The sequence below is a fragment of the Vairimorpha necatrix genome, chromosome 8 (assembly GCF_036630325.1).
Source record: "Vairimorpha necatrix chromosome 8, complete sequence".
In the NCBI taxonomy this organism is placed as follows: Eukaryota; Fungi; Microsporidia; family Nosematidae; genus Vairimorpha; species Vairimorpha necatrix.
Window position 1 is genome coordinate 449,004 of NC_088823.1, and position 21,472 is coordinate 470,475.

Below are 21,472 nucleotides of genomic sequence, written 5' to 3' on the forward strand. Positions count from 1 at the left end.
AAAAAAGTAATATTATCTTAAAGAAGGTTAAAGGAGGGATTTTGGGTCATAATTATTTATATTTCTTTTTTTTTCCATACAAATTCATTTAAAAATTTGTGGATTCTCTTTTTATTTACACCACCTCGTGCTCGATATTGCTGCTTCAAATGAGACCACAGGTTTTCAATCTGATTGGAGTTTGTTCCTCCCTGTGTGCTAAACCCTTCACTGTGATTTACAACGTAGTGAACTGACCCAAATTTACGCACTGCCCATGGATACGAAGGATATCCATATGTTACTATTATAGAACTCGGCCTAACATATTGTTTAAAAAACTCAAATATTGTTGCTTTTTTTCTGTTTGGAATTATTTTTAAAACAAAATTTCTGAAATTTCCTTCTCATCGCCGCCTAAAATTCATTGTATCCCAGGAATATCATCATCTACACTTGATGGGTTCTCGATTATTAACCCATTACAAATAGCAGTTTCGTCGAATTGTACTTCGAAGCCTTCACCGCCAATCTGTATCTCCTCTTGTTCTCTTTCCCCAATCAGTTTATCGGTCCTACTAGGAAAATCGACCCCCCAAAAAATAAATATTTATTGAGTAACCAAACATTTTTCTAGAAGTAAAGCAAAAGCATGAGGAATTGAATATTTTTTTTATATTGGCAATGTCTTTTACGCCAAGAAAATTCTTCTAAAAATTTAGAGATACGATTATGGTTTAACCCACTTCTTTTTCTATAATGAGTTTTAAGTAAGACCAGAAATTTTCAATCTGGTTTGTATGACCATCCTCTCCATTAACAAATCCCTTACTATGATTTACTATTTCATGTACTGATCCAAAATTAGCCACAGCTTTTGGATATGATGGATATCCATCAGTAACAATAATAGTTCCTGGAAAATATATTTTTTAAACTCTTCTAATAGAGTTTCATGTTTTCTATTAGGAACTAATGAAACAAAAAAATTCGTTCCATCACCTTCTATAACTCCTCTAAGTATCCATTGTATACTTTGAGTATCGTCTTGTATAGACGATGGATTATCAATCACCAGACCATTGCATATGGCCGTTTCATCAATTTGAATACGTGTATTTTATCCACCTATTTTTTCGATTCTAGAAGGAGTCTCACTTATAATATCCATTAATACATTTTTAAATTCAATGTATGTGTTCTCGGCTATCTGACAAAAATTAATAGCTTGATAATTCGTGTATGAAAAGACCCAACAATACAAGCTCCTTAGAATCTTTTGAAATTCTATATTTGATTTAAAAAATTTGGTGCTTTTTTAGGGAGCACTTTCTTTTACATTTTTTACTTGGGCATTTGTACCCTTTCCCATCAATGAAGGAAGGTGTTGTAATCATTTTTATGTTTCTTACACAAAATTTAGATACACATGGCATAACAGGTTTTATTACACCTATTTCTAACAAAAGTGTAATTGCCATGTCATTATCTTGGAATATAGGATTCCAAGGATCAACTTCTTCTACCTTTTCTAAAATTCCTTCTGTTAGCGTAATGGGTAAGAAAATGGAAAAAAATACCATAGCTTGGAAAATCGACCCCCTAGAAAAAAAAATAGACAATAGAGTAAAAAAATCGAAAGATTTTTAGATTTTAAAGAAATGATAATTTTATTATACTGTTTTAAGTAGAGGGGTCGCTTTTCCTAGTAGCGCCAGTTCATCAATTATGTTTTTTAGTTTTATGTAGGTTGGCTCAGATATTCGGCATAAATTTACTGCGTGATTGCTGCTGGCGTTAAAAATCAAGCAATGTATTCCTTTTAAAACTTTGTTAGCATCAATTTTTATTTTTTCTAACTTTGAACCCTTCCTTATTAACATCCTTCTCCTACATGATGTGTTGACACATCGAAAAACTTTCTTGTCTAGTGCTTTTCTCTCGGTTTGCAAGCGATTAGCACTACCACACTTATCACAAATAAGAGAACTTTGAAAACCTTCATGTCTTGTGAAAAATTCCAATGCTCTTTAATTGTTTTGGAATATTTCGTGTGAGAAGTCTAAGCTTGTTAGCTCGTCAATGGGTCTTTTCGTGTTTATAACAAATTATTACCCTTTTTTCACCTTTACTCAATTATCTCGGCCAAGAAAAAGTTATTCTTTAAATTTGAACGAATTATTTATTTTTTACCCCTATTTTCACCCCTTGGTCGAGATAATTTAGTAGCGCCCCAAAATATAACTACAAAATCGAACACATCCCAGGAACTAAGAATGTGATGGCGGATGCTCTAAGCCGAAGTGTAATGATAACGAAAGGTATGGAGAAGGCCGGGGAACTGACATCCGAAGAAAAAACCGAGGTAATGTTGAGAAACCACCTTGAAGACGGCCATGGAGGAGCCGAGGCCACTTACGTTCTGACATTACGTGAAACCAGTTGAAAAGGGGATGTAAAAAACATTATAAGCATACTTAAAGGATGTAGTATATGTAATAGGCACAGCAGAGGCCAACACACCTGCGGAAATACAGATTGCCGCCGACAAATACACTTGATAAAATAGGAATAGACTCAGTAGGACCACTGCCAAAAAGCTACGATGGTAACAAATACATTTTGATACCGACAGATTACGTCACTGGATGGTGCGAAGCGGATGCAATAAAAACCGAATCGTCTAACATGATAGCTAGATTCTTAGTAAAGAAAATATTTTTAACCCATGGGTCGCCAAGAGAGATTTTGTCAGACCAAGGAAAGGAATTCACTAACAGGTTAGTGAAGAAAATCTGTGAAATGATGAAAAGTAGAAAATCTTTCACATCAAGCACCAACCCTAAATGCAACGGGCTGGCCTTGAGGACAGACCAAACATTAGTCGGGGAAGTTGGCTAAATTGGTAGATGGAAGATGTGGGATGAATTCCTTCCATATGCAGTCTATGCATGCCGAATATCCCCAAGAAAGAGCACACGAAATTTACCGTTCGAAATAATCTACGGTAGTAAACCAAACAGTTATAACCAGGTGGAGGCAGAAATCTTAGAAGATAACGGATTGATTGCCGAGAGGGTCAACGAATTCAGAAAGTTGTTGATTGCGGAAGAAAAGTAGATCGGAGAAAAAGAGTTATAGTAATAAAAAAGGTAGAGACGTAGAGGATCTCGACTTGAACGAATATGTCAGGAGGAAAAAGTTACATGCAGAAGAAAAGAACAAGCTCGACTCCAATTTCGAAGGTATTTATAAGGTTATAAGGAAAGGCCTAAAAGGCAATTATGAGATAGAAGATTTACAAGGAAAACATTTTCAGTTAATAGAAAAGATATCGTGAAGGTAGAGCATTCAGATCCATTAGAATGGATCTCTTCTGAGAGGGAAGAGTGTCGGGCGACGAACCTACGCTGACAATAAGAATCCCCAAATGTGAGTGATTCTTATTTAATATACATATAAAGGATGATATAAGCGACAGGTGATTATTTAATTAAAAATGTGAGCATTTTGAAAGCTACTTTTATTTTAGCAATTTACTCATTTCGGAATAGAACGTCGAAATGGTCTATTCCAAAAATTTCCCATTTATTTTCCAGCCCTTACCCTTCATCATGAGTTCAGGACACAATCCAAATAATTCTTTTATTCATACTCCATCTTCTATTTCAGATCAGACCTCGTGTCTGATCACAGCATTAAATACTGTCCTGTATCACAGGAAGTTTTCTAAATTTAAAATAATTATTTAATATACTTTTATTATGGTTAATATTACTCTCGTTGCTATGGGCGTATGGGCTCTTCCCATTTCTAAACTCACCCTTCATGTTTCTTTCCTCTTCTCTGAACATTGCGTACCCTTCTTCGTGAAGTTGTTTTTATATTTTAAAATGACGTTTTTACGATTTCAACATTTCAACAAACGTTAAAGTACTTACAATTGTACAACGAAATATTTAATTTCGTTTTGTTTGTTTGTTTGTATGACCTCACGATAGGTCATTGATGTTTGTCGGGTAGACACGTAATGCCAAATTGGGATGTTAGGCATAACATCACTGTTAAATAAAGTTTCTCCTTCCTTTTCATAATATTTTTAGATGGGTAAAATATTTATTTATTATTTATAGTAAATATTTTACAGTAGATACTTTGGGTAAGTATCTACAATAAAGTAATTACAGGATAATCTCAGTAACTAGATTATCATCCTGTAACATACTCCCTTTCTTTAAACTCTCCCAATCCGTGGGATCTGAATTCTCAATTAGTTGTAAGTCTTTTTCATTATACCGAAATAGTTTTCCATACATGTACTCGATCTCAAAACCACCAGAATCAAAATTTCTTCTTACCAGATAAGGTCCTGTCCATTTATCATCAAGCTTATTCAGTTTTTCAAATGGATCCTTTTTCTTCATAACCGCATCTCCTACTTGAATATTTTTGCCTTTGACTCTATCATTCGCGCGTTGTATGTCTTTATTTCTATCTTTTATCACCTTTTCGTGTAACTTTTTCCGTAACAACTCAATCTTCTTAAGTGTATCGTTTTCTTCTATAAATGCTGCTCCACCATCTTCTTTCTCCGTAGTTATATCCTTAGGCTCTCTCTTATATAACAATCTAAAAGGACTACTCTTGAATTTTATTAGTGGTGTTATCCTATATGCGTATAGCGCAAATGGTAGGAACATATCCCACTCTGACCATCTTCCATTGCATATCTTAGCCAGCCTTGCAATAGGGGTACGGTTTAGTCTCTCCGTTTGTCCATTACACCTTAATGGTAGGCGCTTGTAAACGACTTCCTAGTATTTATCATTAAACACAGTTTCTTTATGATTTTATTGTTAAACTCAAGTCCTTGATCAGTCAATATTACTTCCGGAGGTCCATGTCTCAATAAAAATTCTTCATAAATAAATTTCGCTACAGATTCCGCATCTTTTCTTTTTAAAGCTCTCACTTCTGCCCATTTAGTTAGATAGTCTGTTCCTACCAGAATAAATTTATTTCCACCGTCTGTTGTAGGCAAAGGACCAACTATGTCCAACCCAATCATATAGAACGGACTTTTTATTTCCACACGTCTAATATTGTTTTGCAACGTCTTGTCTCTAAATCTTCTACAAGTCTCACAGTTACGAATATATTCAACTACTCTGTTTCTTATATTTGGTACACTCGCAATATTTCTGATGTACATTATAGTAGAATCTATACCTCCATGGCCAAGCTCTAAGTGTGCTCTCTGTATAAGTTTTGCTATTGTTTCATTGTCTTCTTCAATATTTATTCTATCTTCATTTTTAACCACCGTTTGACACTTTCTTAATTGGCAATTTTCTAATACACCACGTGAAAGTACATCAGCCAAGACATTATCTGAACCTTCGATATGTTCGATTTCATATTTATAATTTTGCAGTTTCATTATCCATCTTGCCAATCTCCCTATGGGTGTTTTCTGTTTCATTAACCATATCAATGAACTATAATCTGTCCTGATGATAAAATCGTTAGATAAATATACTTTAAGTTTTTCAATGGACCATACAATAGCTTAACACTCTTTCTCAGTTGTAGTGTAATTAATTTCAGCGCTATTTAGCGCTCTACTTATCCACGTTATAGGCATTTCTTTTCCCGTATCTGTAAATTGTGTGAGTACTCCCGCAATTCCAATGTCCGAGGCATCAGTATATAAATAAAATGTCTTATTCATATCTGGTAAAAGTAAAGGTTTGGCATTTAATATTTCTTGTTTCAGGCGCTCTAAAGCTTTTTCTTCTTCGTCTCCAAATATAAAATTACCTTTCTTTAACCTTTTTAATAACGGCATAGCCTTCATGGTATATGATGGGATAAATCGTTTAAAATATACTATAAATCCTAAAAGTTTTCTTAAGTCGCTGACGTTCTTTGGATTTTCTAGGGTGTTAACCTTATCCAATTGGTCCGATTTAATTTTAAGTTCTCCATTCTCTACAGTGTGTCCTAAAAAATCAATTTTACTCACTGCGAATGCACATTTTTTCATGTTAAGTCTGAGTCCAAATTTTGACAAAATTTCCAGGACTTCTCTCACATCGTCGACATGTTTGTCTTTCCCTCTTGAGAATATTAAAATATCATCAAGGTAAACAACTACTTTCCTCCAAAGTATATCTTTAAATATCCAATTCATAATCTTCTGAAACGTAAAAGGGGCATTGACTAAGCCAAATGGCATCTTAGTCCATTCATATACACCTTGCTTTACAATAAATGCAGTTTTATGAATATTTCTTGGGTTCATTTCGATCTGATGGTAACCCATCTCCAAATCTAAAGTGGAGTACATATCTGTCCCCTGGATAGCATCTATTGCTTCGTCCATGTGAGGGATCGGGTATGGCGTACTGATTGTGTTTTCATTCAACTTTCTATAGTCAATACACATTCTCATACCTCCGTCTTTTTTAGGTGCAAGCACTACGGGGGAAACATAATTACTCGTGCTCTCTCGTATTAATTCATTCTGTAACATCTCATCTATTTTATTTTTAATTATGAGATTCTGTTGCGGATTTCTTCTATATGGTTTACAACATATAGTTTTACTTTGATCTTTAAGTTTAATATCATGTCTAAAAGGTAAAATTTTCTCCTTATTACCGGATTCTTTCATATATTTGTACAGTAAGCACTTAATATTTTTTTGACTTCTTCATGTTCACCAAACTTGCATTCTAATGCCTCTATTTCCATGGGCATTTCCTCGCTTATTACTGATTTTAAACTGTACTCTTCTGTTTCCAATTTATGCCTTGTTCCATCATTAAAGATTTCAATTTCATTTTCTTCCCAATAAACTTTAATACCTAAATGTCTACTTGTTATACTACCGATGAGTATATTTTCATTAAGATCTTCCATTACCGCAAATTCTGTTTCGTAAGCGTGCATGTTATTTTTATCACGCAATACCGCTTTTAACATGCCTACCGAGCTATCCTTTCTAGTTGCTAAATTGACCGAAATTCTATTTTCTATATCTATTGGGATATTTAACATCTTCATCAGGTCGTAACTAATGTAATTAATGTCGGCTCCATAGTCTAGTAGTGCTGGTACTTTTCCTCCGCCAATTTTCACCAAAAATCTAGGGACATTGGCTGTTTTGCTACTACATGTTAATGTCATCAGTTTCTTATCTGAACACTTCTTATAATCATTTCTGTCACCCGTATTGGTTTGTATTATGCTATTCGATTTATTCTTTGATAGTTCTGGACAATTACTTCTATAATGTTGACCTTTGCAATTGTAACAGCTAATAAATTTCTTTTGAAAACCACTTCTCACATCTTCCGATTTATTCTTGCTAATTTGCATCTTAGATTGTTCTTTATTTTCATTCTCAGAATCTATCTTAACTGCCAATTTCAAAACTGCCATCCAACTCTTACAATCCCTGTATCGATTTGCATTCCCAACTGGTATATTCATAACTACCGTATTAATAACATCTTTTAGTGGTATAGTAATGTTTTTGTGTATTGAGTAAATTTCTAACCATAATATCTCGTTGTTACATTCTCTCAACTTCTTATGTAGTAGTATATTCAACAATTTACTGTTGCCAGAAACTTCTTCGGGGCTGAAGTATTCTAAGAACTGTTGTTCAAATTCAACTACATATTCAAACACATTATATCTTGAGCCTTCAAACCAGAGTCGAGCTTTTCCAGTGAGATTAGTTTCTACAAAACCAAAATATTCTTCTTCGGTCCAAGATTCTCTAAATTGTTTAAATTGTAGTAAGAACTCTTCTGCTTCCGTCCTTTTACCATCAAATTTTCTGAAGTTGTATGTACCCCTGATGTTGATTTTCATTGCAGCTAATTGTTTTTCTAGCATCTCTACTGTATTTCTAGTCGTTTGCTTCTCGACTGGTTCCATATCATCTTCGTTGTCGCCATTTGTTAAATAAAGTTTCTCCTTCCTTTTCATAATATTTTTAGATGGGTAAAATATTTATTTATTGTCAAGCGCCCAGGGCGCACGTGCGCCCAGCCCGCACAAAAACGAAGTTTTTGCCGGGTTCGAGCGCAGTGAGAACAATTTTTTTTTCCGAAGGAAAATTAAGGAATAAAAAATAATAGATTTGTTTTACTTTAAAAAGATAATTAAATTGTTTAGATTTACAGAAGTTTTTTTTTGCATGGGAATATTTTTGATATTGGAATCTTTTTAAACTCAAGATAATATGTTGGGTTCGGGAATCCTTATAAGTAAAAGTACTGACAAAATATATAAACTAATTTTTTATTTTTTTAATCAAATTTAAATCTACTATAACTTCATTTCCTTCTAAATTTAACTTTACTCGATTGTTAGATAAAATTTCTATTACTATAGACTCTTTATGATAGAAAGATTCAAGTTTTTTTTTCTTAGTTTTTTTATTATTATCAAAATCTTTTTTCAATAAAACAGTATCACCTACTTCAAAATCATAAATAGAATTGTGTACCGCGCGTCTATCCATTCGTGCAAAGTATTTTTTTTGGTAACTCGAAAATACACAGTCTTCTTTAGATTTTTCTTCCTTTTTAACACAATCGATTTCATTATCAACAGACACATAACATATTTCTCTATCTAACTCTAAAGACACTTTATTCTCAGGTTCTAAATTTTTACGAACTACTGTGTTGTAACCAGCTCTGTTAAACATTTTCTCAAATGGAGTAAAAGAAGTCGCAGAATGAACTGCTTGATTATAAACACTAGTAACCTTTTTTAGACAATCAATCCACCTTTCACTTCGTTCTGATGTTTCTTCGTCCATTAATTTTTTTGATAATAACCTTGTGATTGTTTGGTTAAACCGTTCCACCTGACCCTGTGTCTGTGGATGTCTAGGTCTCCCGTTTATTAGAAGGATTTTATATTTTGATGCAAGATCATACATCAATTTGTTCCTAAACTCCTTACCATTATCACTTTGAATGATCCCAGGTACACCATAATGTTCAAATAAATCCTCCAAACACTCTATAACACACTCAGCTGTCTTACCTTTTAATGGATATGTTCTGGCAAATTTTAAATATACATCCAAAATAGATAATATCCAGCAATACCCATCGTTAAACTCCTTGTATGATCTCATATCAATAAGATCTATCATTAGGCGTTCCCATGGAAATTCTGCTGTAATATGTTTCATTTTTTCCTTTGTCTTCAAAGGCTGACATTGAGCGCAAATTTTACATTCACGTACAACATCACGTATCAATTCCCTTGGGATTGAAAAATATAAACATTTACTTTTTAGGTATAGGGCATTCTGACCTAAATGCCCATCTACGTGAAGTTTTTGCATTTCTAACTTCATCGCACAAATATCCGTTTGTGCAAAAACCTTTAAATGTAGATTGTCGATACCTCTTAAGTAAAGATGATTATCTACAATTGTAAAGTGTTCAGCCTTTTTCCTTAATCTCGCCAAAGAAAACCTCGAAATATCTTTTACGACTTTGTTTTCTACAATAATATCTAGAATATTTTTATATTCTTCCGAGTTTTTCACAGGTAAGACCATTTGAGGGATGTTATGAAATATTTTTTAAAATGGTGTTGTTTTTAACTTATTTATATTTTTAAGGTTTTTTTATAACTGAGTTTAGCTCAGCGGTCAGAAATTCCGAAACGAACTGGTCAAATTTTAAGAGGAAGGGTTCGATCCCGCGCGAGCCATTTTTCATAAGCACCCTTAAAAAAATGAAAAATGGCTCAAAAAGCGGGAATTGGGCCGTGTGCGGGCTGGGCGCACGTGCGCCCCGCGCGCGCGACATTTATTATTTATAGTAAATATTTTACAGTAGATACTTTGGGTAAGTATCTACAATAAAGTAATTACAGGATAATCTCAGTAACTAGATTATCATCCTGTAACAATCACATATACCACATTATTTAATTTAATTTTCCCTCCAAATGAATTTTCTAGAAAATATTTTACTATAAATATTTTCTTTTTATTTGACCCCTACCTTTAAAATGAAAACAAAAAGAGAAAACAAGGAGTCTCTCAGAGTAAACAATAAAACTAAATACAATCATAAAACATTATATTGCAGGTAGGTGCACTGCCGAGTGCTATTTACAAATAGGCCGCCTCCCTGGTGGTAACACCACAATGAGCTCAAAATTTGTGAATGAAAAGCTTAGAGCAAATGAAGAAAAACAGAATTATGAGAGCCGTACGATCGATAGCGGAGAATTTGTGCTGTTCGATATAAAGATCAAAGGAACTACAGTTGTAATCAAAGAAAAAAAAGAAAATTAGAAATATTAAGAGAGATTGCAAATTAAAGCATCTCAGGAATTTGAAGCGTTAGCACAGGCCAATGAGTGGAGCGACGAACAGACGGGAATCATTTACCATTCTGTTAATGAAGATGGAAGGCTCGAACATAATTATTGAGCACTAGTTATAACACCTTAAGGGTTAAACTTTTAAAATCATACATTCAAGGAACGATGTCACATTATTGATGACAAAATCAGAAACAATTGAACAGATTGATTTTGAGAGGATTATAGAGTATTATGAAGAGATTATAAGAATTATTGAAATCTATGGAATGATTATGGAACTAAGCAAGAAAGAGTTTAATGTCAGACTATATGAGGCATTTAACAGAGGATTGGGCCATTGCACGACAATAGAGCTATTGAGGAAAGGTCTTGACAACTACTTTAAAGTTGATCTGGTAAAGTACCTACAATAATTAGAGAAAGTATTAGTTGCAGGGAACTCTCGCACAAACACGTTTAACCCCCCAGTGAGAGACGTACAATAAAACAAAAAATTCCCCAAGAAACGGGCAGATATTTGAAAACGAATAAATAATGTCTGTGTACCTGGCCAGATCCCACGATACGAGAGATTGTTACTTAACCCTTCTTTGCATGATTTTTGCTATTTTTTTAAAATAAATCAGGGCTATGTAATTAATGATCTAGATTAAAGGAAAAATATTAAAAAAAATCCTTATGTAAATAAAAATATGTAATTTGTAAAAAACAATTTGATAAAATTTACATCATCATGCATTGTCACATATTTAGCTCAGTACTAAATAAATAAAAAAATATTGTTTACTCAATTGTGGTATTATGACCACATAACATCTCTATTTCTTATAGGATGAATTTTACAATTTTAATTATTTTCCCTCCTTCTTATTTTTAAAATATTTTATTTTAAACCCCACAAAAAAAGGAAATGGAATCCAAGGAGAAACAACTAAATAAAAATAATTACAATAAACAATATAAAAGCCTGCCAGGGACAGACGGGCAAACATTTAGTTCTTTAGAATATTACTTTAGAACAAGCCGCATCCCTGTGCAGCACGCCATCAATCTTCTTTATTCTTTATGATAATTTAAAAAACAATTATTATTTTTATTTAGGCACAAATTGACGCCACATTTGCTACACGAAATTGTGGAATAGCCTTTACAGTTGGCAAATTTGCACCGGAGTAACCCACCTACTGTTGGCCAATGTTCAGCACCATCTTTTCTTATTCTTTTGGAGGTGGTGGTGCTGGAGAACCCTTTCTTTTTTTTGTTAGTAATTTCTCTTCTAGTAAACTGGTACTGGGAAGACATCTTTTAGCGTCTTTGGTGGGTCCTCTGTTGCATAGCACAAAAGCCAATTCATTTCTGAATTGGCCCATTGTAAGTAGACTCTTTTTGGGTTCACCTCTTTCTTGAGCATTTTTTTTCCATAAAATTTAAGAGTTTATAATAGCTAGATCAAATAAATGATAAAATATACGTAAGTACCACTTTTTAGACCTTATTGTTATATGATTTCTGCCCAAAAAGCTATCCACAAGATCTACTCCTCCCATATGTTTATTGTACTCTTGGACAATAAACGGGCAAGTAATACTAATTTTTCCTTTTATTGACCTGTCATATCTATTGACTTTAGTTACAGGCAATTCCCCAGCATAAGAAGATAGCAGGGTTACTATTTTATTATCTTTCCAAGCCACACAACTCAAAGCTATACCATCATGCACAGACACTCTTTCCTCAAAACCACCTCTGGGCACAGATTTTTTCATGAAGTTTTTCTTCTCGGGAAGTTTATTATTTGGGATCCTGTTTTGTTGCACAGTTCACACTGTGTAAATGCCTGATTTAGCTAAAAAACTACCAATGGCAAAGATGTATAAAAATTATCAAAGTATATGATATGGTTTTGCTTTCTTGGCACTCCTCGAAGTAAAAGAACTACAGCGTTTACTGTTGCACCAAGATCTGGTTCATCTGTGAGCTTTTCTGTATTCTCTTGTCCAGAATATACCTCAAACTTGTGGGCATATCCCTTCAAATCACAGAGAACATATTATTTGAAGCCCCATTTATGTGGCTTATTAGGCAGATATTGTTTTAAAAAATGCCCTATTTTCGTAGAACACATCTGTTCATCCGCAGAAAGTCTTTGATCCATTGGCACTGTGGCAAACCTCTCATTGAGATGCTTGATAACAGGGCGGATTTTATAAAGCCTGTCATGTTCTGGATGACCTATAGGTTTGTGAAGATCATTGTTATAAAAATGTAACGATAACTTTATTTTTTCAAACTTGTTCAGTGGCATTGTTGAATAAATCGGCTCATAACAAAACTTTGGCGACCAGTATTAACTTGTGCTTGGAAATTTGATTACTGACATGTACAATAATATACCTAAGAACTTATACAAATCACATTCTGTAACTGTTATAGATGAACTGGGATTACTCTGTATTATGTATAAATTTGTTTCCGCTACTAATGTTTTTATAAAATCTTCAGTGATAAAATAGTTAAAACATTGATATGGAGTTTCTAGGTGTGATAGACCACCTGAAGCAGTAGAACTCCCCAAGAAAGTAATTTTATCTTCGTCATACACCAGATTCCTTTTTTTCCAAATCAAGCTTCTTTTGTCAAATAGAAAACTGGATGAAGACTGCAAATTGGATGAAGTTGATGGGTGAACGGGTTCTTGATCTTCTGTTTCTACAAGAGGAGGATCAATGTCACAAGTTTCATCCACATCATCATCATCATCGTCGTTCTTCTGCAACACTCTTATAACTTCAACAGTATCGCGGTTTTCTTCATCGGAATCTTGGTCATCGAGGTCATTTTTTGAGAGCCAACCGCCTTGTAACTTATTAAGATAATCTTCAATATCTCTTTCATTCAAGTTTCCCTAAAAAAAACAACATAAAATAAACATTTACAAAAAAATCTTTGCCATACATTACAAGTGAAATTATTGCATAGAGATGTAAATTTCCATCACATAGTTTTGGAAAATTTATTCACAGTGTTTTGATATAAATTGTACATAAAACAACAAAACATGAAAACAAACCTTATTTCCACTTTTACTGTATTTTATATATCCGTTTATTTCCATAAAACAAACTAAAATCTCGCTCCTTTTTTCCAGTCACAACAAACAGCGGAATGACAAGTTCTAGGCCTGGTAATATCAGTGACGTTTGTTTTTTTTTTGACAAATGCGTTTTGTTGTACGCAATAGTCGCCTAAAATGTTGCCAGAAACAACAAATTTACAGTACAAGGGGGTTGAGTACCTTTTTTTTGACTAAATATTATGATGGAAATTTCCATCACCATGCAAAGAAGGGTTAAAAAAGGTAGAACAAGAAAAGAAGGAAAGAAAATCCTTTTGGTATATATAATTCAAGACGAACCGCTTCAAGAAGTCAACAAATAGCAGGAGAAATAGGAGGTAATAAGGAAATTTTTATGTCGGATAATGGCCCGATATAAACTTTGTGTTAGAAGATCTAGCCAAGAAGTTAGGATTGAAACAAGAAGAAACGACACCGATTAGGGTCTCTTTTGGAAACAGTGACGAGGAAGTTTCTATAAAAGTCGAAGAGAAATAGTAAGAATCGGAGAAAATGATTATCCCATTGAATTTTGTGTTCTTAAGCGGTTACCCGTCAACTTTATACTGGGTCTACATCTTTTTGAAAATAATAAGTGCAAAATCGTTTTCTCGCGGAAACCCCGAACCATAAACGATAAGTTGGTAATGTTGATGGGCTGCGAAAAAACTACTGACGGATTACTAGACGATGTCTTGATGATAAGATCTGCCTTGTCATGAAAGCGAAGGAAAAGTTAATAAAAATTAAGGATTACATGGTTATGAATATTAGTTTTAAAATATGAAAGCGGAACCCGCAACGTTTAGTATTAAAAACACTATTAAAGTTTTTCAATCGTATTGATATGGTGTTCCACATAAATTTTATGAACAAGGGGAAGCAGAGGTCTCAAGACAACAGAAAGAGGACAAATTGTGATAAGTAGCTCACAATTTTACAAGCCTTCATTCTTTTTAAAGAAAAAATAATGACCTTAGATTGGTCTTAGATTAAAAAAAATAAACGAATACATCAAAGATTACCCTTATATTACCCAAGATAAAGGATTGCTTGCAAATAATGGGAGAAAACATGTATTTTAGTCAATTAGGACCTAAAAAATGGGGGTTATCAGATACAAATAAGCGAGGAAAGTAAAAAATTTACCTCATTTATGTATTGAACGTCAATACCGATACAGAAGAATCTATTCGGCATAAAACCAGGTTCTTAAGATGTTTCAAAGATACATTCAAATATTTTTTACGATGTACCTAACTGCTTCGTCTACATCGACGACATAGTCGTATATACCCAAACCAAGAAAGGTCATATTAAAATCTTAAACTCCGTTTAGATAAACTACTCGAAAAGACCGTTAAAATTAATTATGAAAAGTCTAAAATGATATCCCAAATAACAAAAAATTATATTTTTAAAATATTTCCCTCCAAATTTCTTCGGTTTTCCTTCCTAGAAGTATTTAAATATTTAATCCTTAAAAGGTTACGATAATGAGGACGAGAGAAACAACAAGTAACCAATATAATTAAGCAGTAATATTTTAGACATGTTTTACAGTGGTGGATACCACAAGTTAAATTTAACGAAGATGTATTCTAAGCTTAAAAAAGGGATAAAGACTGAAAAGGACAAAGAAATGATCAGCTTTGAAAATAAATTCAAAGGGCTAAAAGAGCCAATTATTAGGCAGTTAGAAATAGTAAAAAGCAAGAACAAACTAACATGTTAGAGTGGTTTAGCTAATTTGAAGACCTTAGCATTAAACTAGAATGGAACGAAGAAGAGAGCCTTTTAGTATTGCAGAATGTAATTCAAGTCAAGGAGTGCGAAGGAAGAAGCGGCGACAAGACTTACGCAGAACTTAGAGACGAGATACTGAATAAAGCGTACCCTATCATCTATTCTCAAATCTAATTATTAGATTACTGGAAATTAAACAATATAGGTACGACATGATAGAAGAAATGTTCGCGGACATTCACGCTAAACTAGAAGTGGCTTCATATATAGAAAAGTACACCAAGAATGAGTATGAAAGCAGATTTAACGAAGTATGCTTAAATGCACCCTCAGAGTCCATTAAAGATTACGTTATAGATCCGGAGTTAAAAATATCAACAACATAATTAACTTACTAATAAGTCTCGAGAAGGAACTAGTAGTTGGAATAAAGAATGATTTAGATCTTGCCAGATGTAACCAAAACGAATTCAGAGAGCTCATACAGAGAAATGAACCGATGGTGTAGTGTGCATAAGTCTAGAACGCATAACACCAGGGATTATTTTAGTATGAACAAAAGGAGCTATTACATTGCCCCGCAGTGCCAAGGCAGAAGAAATTAAATCGAATAAAGATGTTAAGTTGCCGCATTGCAAAGTTATACAAAAAAACAATCGGAGTATTAAACAGTAAAACTCCAATTTTCATCAATGACCAGATGGTAATCGCCATCTTAGATACAAAATGCACCAAAAATCTCATAAGTGCAAAAAGGGTAAATCAACTAGGAATTATTTTAAAAAAATATAGAGAAATAAGGATGCTTCTTTGGTATTCGATCGGACCCAAAGACCCCCCCCCTTGTAATGGAAAAAAATGAAAAAAATATTGAAAAAATAGGAAAAAATACTAGAAATATATTTTATTCAGAAAATTAGATAATAAAGATAACAACCATAAACCTCATTTAAACCGTCACTTTTACAATAAAATTTTCTAAACATAAATTCAATAAGCCAAGTATCAAATCTGTACGCTTAACTCTATGTTCCTTGGTCATTTCAGATTTTACCTGCGACCAAATGTTCTCAATATTGTTGCTATGAGTTTCATCGGGAGATCTAAAACCTAAAAAATGATTTACAACTTTATGCTCGAGACAAAGATTTCGAGCCACACTTGGATAACTTGAATGACCATCACTATGTAAAATTGAACCGATACCTAATTTACTTTTTAAAGCCTCTGTTAAACACTCGACGGTTCTTTCTCAACCCTTGTAATGTAAAAGTTTGTGGGATTATCGGCCTCTACTATCCCTAATATCCAAACAGTGTCAGGTATTGAATCGTCAGAGTGTTGGATATCTTATTTTACATCTTCTACAGATGACAGACTCATCAACTTGGACAATTTTACCTGGTCCACCAATAATTAGACTTTTAGACATTCTATTTTTAAAAATTTGTCTAAGTCGTTTTTTGCATTGGCTACTGTTAATGACGAAACTCCCAATTTTGCTTCTAAAGTAAAATAGCTACTTCTACATAGAATTAAAAATATTAATTCGCAGTAGTTATTCAAATTCAACTTGCTTACTTTATTTAATGATACCTTTGCACTTATAGTCTGTGCACCTGTATACCACTCTTTTAATTCCTCTTTCATTAAATATCAGTAATTTTGCAACCTCACTGCATTTATATAAATATTTTTTGTTCAGAAATCACTTCTAACTTAATTAATGAGTTCAAACAATCGTCAGTACCGTAGAAAAGGCTCTGTATTGGCTTGATTTTCATTTTCGTGCTTTTCTTCGGTATTCGATCAGAAATTTCAAAATCTGAATTTTTCATTTTTAGGTGTCGGAATTTTTTTAAAAAAATCTCCGATCGAATGCCAAAGAAGCGCCAGATTATTCATATTAAGGGAGAAGAGAACATATTGCCGATATACTATCGCGATGCTTATATGCCTAAAATTCAGATAATTAAGTCCAGATACAATGAATTGATAGATAAATGTGCAATTAGAGCTCATAACGGAAGGTTTAAATTCGATAAACAAAACAAAACAATTATAAAAAAATTGAATACAGATATGTGATAGAACAAATCCATAAAATATCTGGACATAAATGAATAACTATCTTGTATAACAACATTAAAAGCCATCTCAAGATAAGGAACTTATTCAAATTCATAACTAAAATAACCAGTACTTGCGATGTGCTACAGACTAAAAATTAGCAGGTATAAGCATAACGTCAAGAATAAAATCATATCAGAAAGTAAGTTTGAAAGAATTTCAATTAACATTTTTGGTACATTTAAAGTCTTGGAGTTTCAAAACGACTATGTGAAAGAGATAGGGAATAGATTGTCAATAACAGACATAAATTCAGGATTTACTAGGTTATACTTAGAAAGTTTTATATCATGTGATGTGATTCAAGCAATACAGAATTGGGCAAAAGAATATAGACCACCAAAGTATATAATTTCCGACAATGAAAACAATTTGATAACATGCTTGTTACTGAATACTGCCAAGAAAATAATAAAAGACAAATACTTGTTCCGGGGTATACTCCAAGTAGTAATGGAGTCTCCAAACGATTTAATAGAACAATAGCCATTACCATGGCTTTAAATGAAGGAAAACACATATCCAAGGTAGTTAAAAGAGCGAATTATGTCCTAAATATTAATTATAACCGAACAATAGGTACATCACCAATGAACGTGATCTTAGGAACAACTTTTTAAGAAAGATATTTTAAAAAGGTTATTGAATTAAAATTGAAACACAAAGCGTTCGATAAAAAATTTACTTAAGATGACCTAGCATATAAGGTTAATTTCAATGCCAATAAGTTGGACCCTTAATTTGAATTAGAACCTCGAAGGATATTGGAAGTGGGGAGTAAAGGATTCTAAAAAAGACTTTCTGGTGATTATGGATGAACACATATTAAAAACGTCAAATCTGCAGGAGAAGGTAGTATGTAGTATGTATTACCACATTATTTTGTTTTTATTTCATTTTCCTTTTAAATGAATTTTCTAGAAAATATTTTACTATAAATATTTTCTTATTATTTGACGCCCACTTTTAGAATGAAAACAAGGAGTCTCTCAGAGTAAACAATAAAAATAATTATAATAACAATCAACATTATTTTGCAGGAAGGAGCACCATCGAGTGCTATTTACAAACAGGCCGCCTCCTTGGAGGCAACACCACAATTATAAATAAACTATATAAAATTTATATGGGGTTTTTAAAATTAATTTTTTTTTGTCACATATAACGTTAATATGTTAAAAGTCATAAAAAATTTATGAAAACAATTTATTTTTTCGTTCATTGAACGGTTGCAATAAATAAAATATAACTCCTAATAAAAATTTATTACAGTGAACAAATTAAATCATAAGCTTGTTTAAGAGATTTTATAGTAGTTTTAAGCTTTAATCTTTTATCAGTTACTTCTGTGGATTCAGACATAACACCCTCTAAATCAGACTTCTCATAAATATCAATAAATAATTTTTCCTGAATTTGACTTTCTGATTTTGTTACAAGTTCGTGCATTATAGCTTTAGGTACTTGGTCTATCACTATTTTCTTGACTATGTCAAAATATGAAACCACCATTGATTTGATAATTCCAATTTCAACTGATTCCTGTTGAGTAGTTTTTCCATTTAATCTTAATATTGAAGGAATCGAATCAAGCGTAATTTTTTTGTCCATTTCTTTATAAAAATCGATCCTTTCATTTTTTACTGTATCGAAAGTATGACCATCAAAATCTTTGGTCATTATGTCTGACCATTTTACAAAGTCGGGATGTCTTGTGCTAATGTACGAAACATTCCATTCAATAAATGAATCAATTAATTTTGTAGTATTATCTGCGTTTTCTTTGAACATTCTAATTAAAGATGAAGAAATCATATCATTTAGGGTGGGAAATCTTGATAATAAATTAGAGCTTAAAATTGTATTCGTTATCCTAACTAATTCATTAAAAATTATTGTCACTAATTTAATAGAGTGCGGTTTAAGCAGTTTTATAGATGACTTGGCTAATTGTTCAAATGCAGTATGTGAAAATAAAATATTTGATGATGCACCATTAGAATTGTACAGTAGAGTTCTTATTTCTTCATCATTTATATTATTAAGTGGATCTATAAGTTTTATAAAACTTGCAAAGTGACTATTAAAAGTATAATTTATCCTAGCTCCGCCTACTAATTCATTATTTTTAGAATCAAAGTTACCTCGTAGAGAATTGTTAAATGTTTTTGATATGTCATTAATAATTTTCATTAATTGTTCTTTTGGTGACAAATTGACGCATCCTAGATTGTCTAGCTCTTTTTGAAGATTCAACACTGTATTATTAATATTTTCTTGTAGTTCGGGGAGGCAATATCTTATATGTTCATGAAGTATTGTATGAAGTTTTGAGACTAAAAATTTCGTGCCGCAATAATTCTTATTTTTTTTATATGCAGGATGGTTTTTAAAGAAAACTTCTTCATCTACCAGTGCAGATGATATATCTTTTTTGTTTTCAATATCTACTTGACCTCTATTTACTACGGGCACAAATCCTAAGTTCAATTTGACTAATCTTCCTGCTAACACATCAATTACATCCGTTCCAAAATCCATTAAATCTATCTTCGTAAGTACGCCTATGGTTCTTTCATAATTAGAATCTACTTCTCGGGCCAGTTGTAAGGCATCCGAATTTGATATATCCGTGTTCGCTGCACTTACTGCAAGAATTAAAGCATTTTTATTAGAGACATATTTTTTACACATTTCATATATTTTTGAACAAATGTCTTTAGGTTGATTATTTGTTGGTACTCTTATTAGTCCAGGCAAGTCTACTAAGGTTAACGTAAGCACTTTGCTAGAATAAAATTTGAGTGTTATTGGTACATTAGAAACATCATTTTTTGATTTCAAAACTCGTTGTGTTTCATTAATAATTTCCTGTTTTACATCTTCAAAGTTAAAAAATTGTTTTTTAGGAATATGGTTAAATACACAATAATCCTCTGATCTTGTATATATAAGTTGTAATACTAATGGTCTTTTTGTCACAATCCCTGTACCTCTAGGTAGAATATCTCTACCTATAATGTTCTCCAATACACTTGATTTACCCGAACTTTGACTACCAATTACTACTATTTGAGGAAGTTCAATATTATTTTGTATATTAGTCTCATTGCATATATCTTGAAGTTCATTTATTTTTTCTATTAATAAGTCCATGTAACTGGTCATAAATGTTTATTTTGTTTGTTTGTTTTTTATATTATATGTTTCAAAATATGAAAATATTTTGAAATTGTTTCAAATAATATTGATATCACATATACAAAAAACTTGTCTTTAATATAAATAACTTATCCTGAGTATTCAAAAAACAAAAATTGATGTATTTGTAACATTTAATAAGTTTTTTTAACTATAAATTAGTATAGGAATTTTTAACTTTAAAATTAGTACAACAAGGTATTTCCTACAATTAAATGTGCATTGTAACAACTTAAAAAATGTATATTTAATATCTATGCCAAAGTCTTTATCCTATTTATAATAAGCACTATTTGTTATAATGTCTTGTAAAAACTTCATTTTTAATTACTCATAGAATAGTACATTCCAAATATATTACAAAATGGTCTTTTATGGTAAATATAGACCTACCACTCCGTTCTCTTTTAGCTATGACTTTCTGTTCTATTTTTAGCCTTTAAAATTTTCTTATTACCGGGTTATAAGATTCACCATAAAAGTCGAACTTTACGACTTTTAAAATGAGAATGTTTATACTAGTAGAAGAGATCCATCCATAGATAAAATCCACCCTATAGCCAAATGGTAAAAAATTTATGTTAAAAAGAAACCCTTTAATATAATGACCTTTTAAGTTTCCTAGTAATCTGCAACTCGAAAGTAGTCAAACTTATGTTGCCATTGTTTTCAAGCAATTTTTGTAATCCTTCTAATTTTTCTTTAGCGTGCAAGATTTTTTTTCATGGGGTAAAGTTTCAAAATTTTTTAAGAAAAATTTCAGATATTTTATATCAATAGAAAAGATCCATGGTCTTTTCTATGGCTGGATCTTATAACCTGGAACCCCCGGTACTAAAGAAATTACAAAGATGCAAAAACATAAGATGATCTTAAAAACTGTAAAATGCATAAAATCAAAATGTCTTTTTGCAGTAACCATAT

At 32.3% G+C, this 21,472-nt stretch overlaps 2 protein-coding genes across 2 annotated transcripts; both read right to left on the reverse strand.

Annotated features, from left to right (window-relative positions):
- Positions 1–716: 716 nt before the first annotated feature.
- On the reverse strand, positions 717–1,562 carry VNE69_08060 (DDE-TNP-IS1595 domain-containing protein; the record flags this gene model as incomplete). The annotated part of the gene is made up of 3 exons (XM_065474376.1): positions 717–853; positions 1,108–1,247; positions 1,309–1,562. 3 exons carry the CDS (start codon positions 1,560–1,562, stop codon positions 717–719), a joined length of 531 nt encoding a protein of 176 aa, XP_065330448.1.
- Positions 1,563–18,613: 17,051 nt separating this feature from the next.
- VNE69_08061 (dynamin 1-like protein) lies at positions 18,614–20,515 on the reverse strand (the record flags this gene model as incomplete). The annotated part of the gene is made up of 1 exon (XM_065474377.1): positions 18,614–20,515. The coding sequence occupies one exon, from the start codon at positions 20,513–20,515 to the stop codon at positions 18,614–18,616; it is 1,902 nt and encodes a 633-aa protein (XP_065330449.1).
- Between the last annotated feature and the right edge of the window lie 957 nt (positions 20,516–21,472).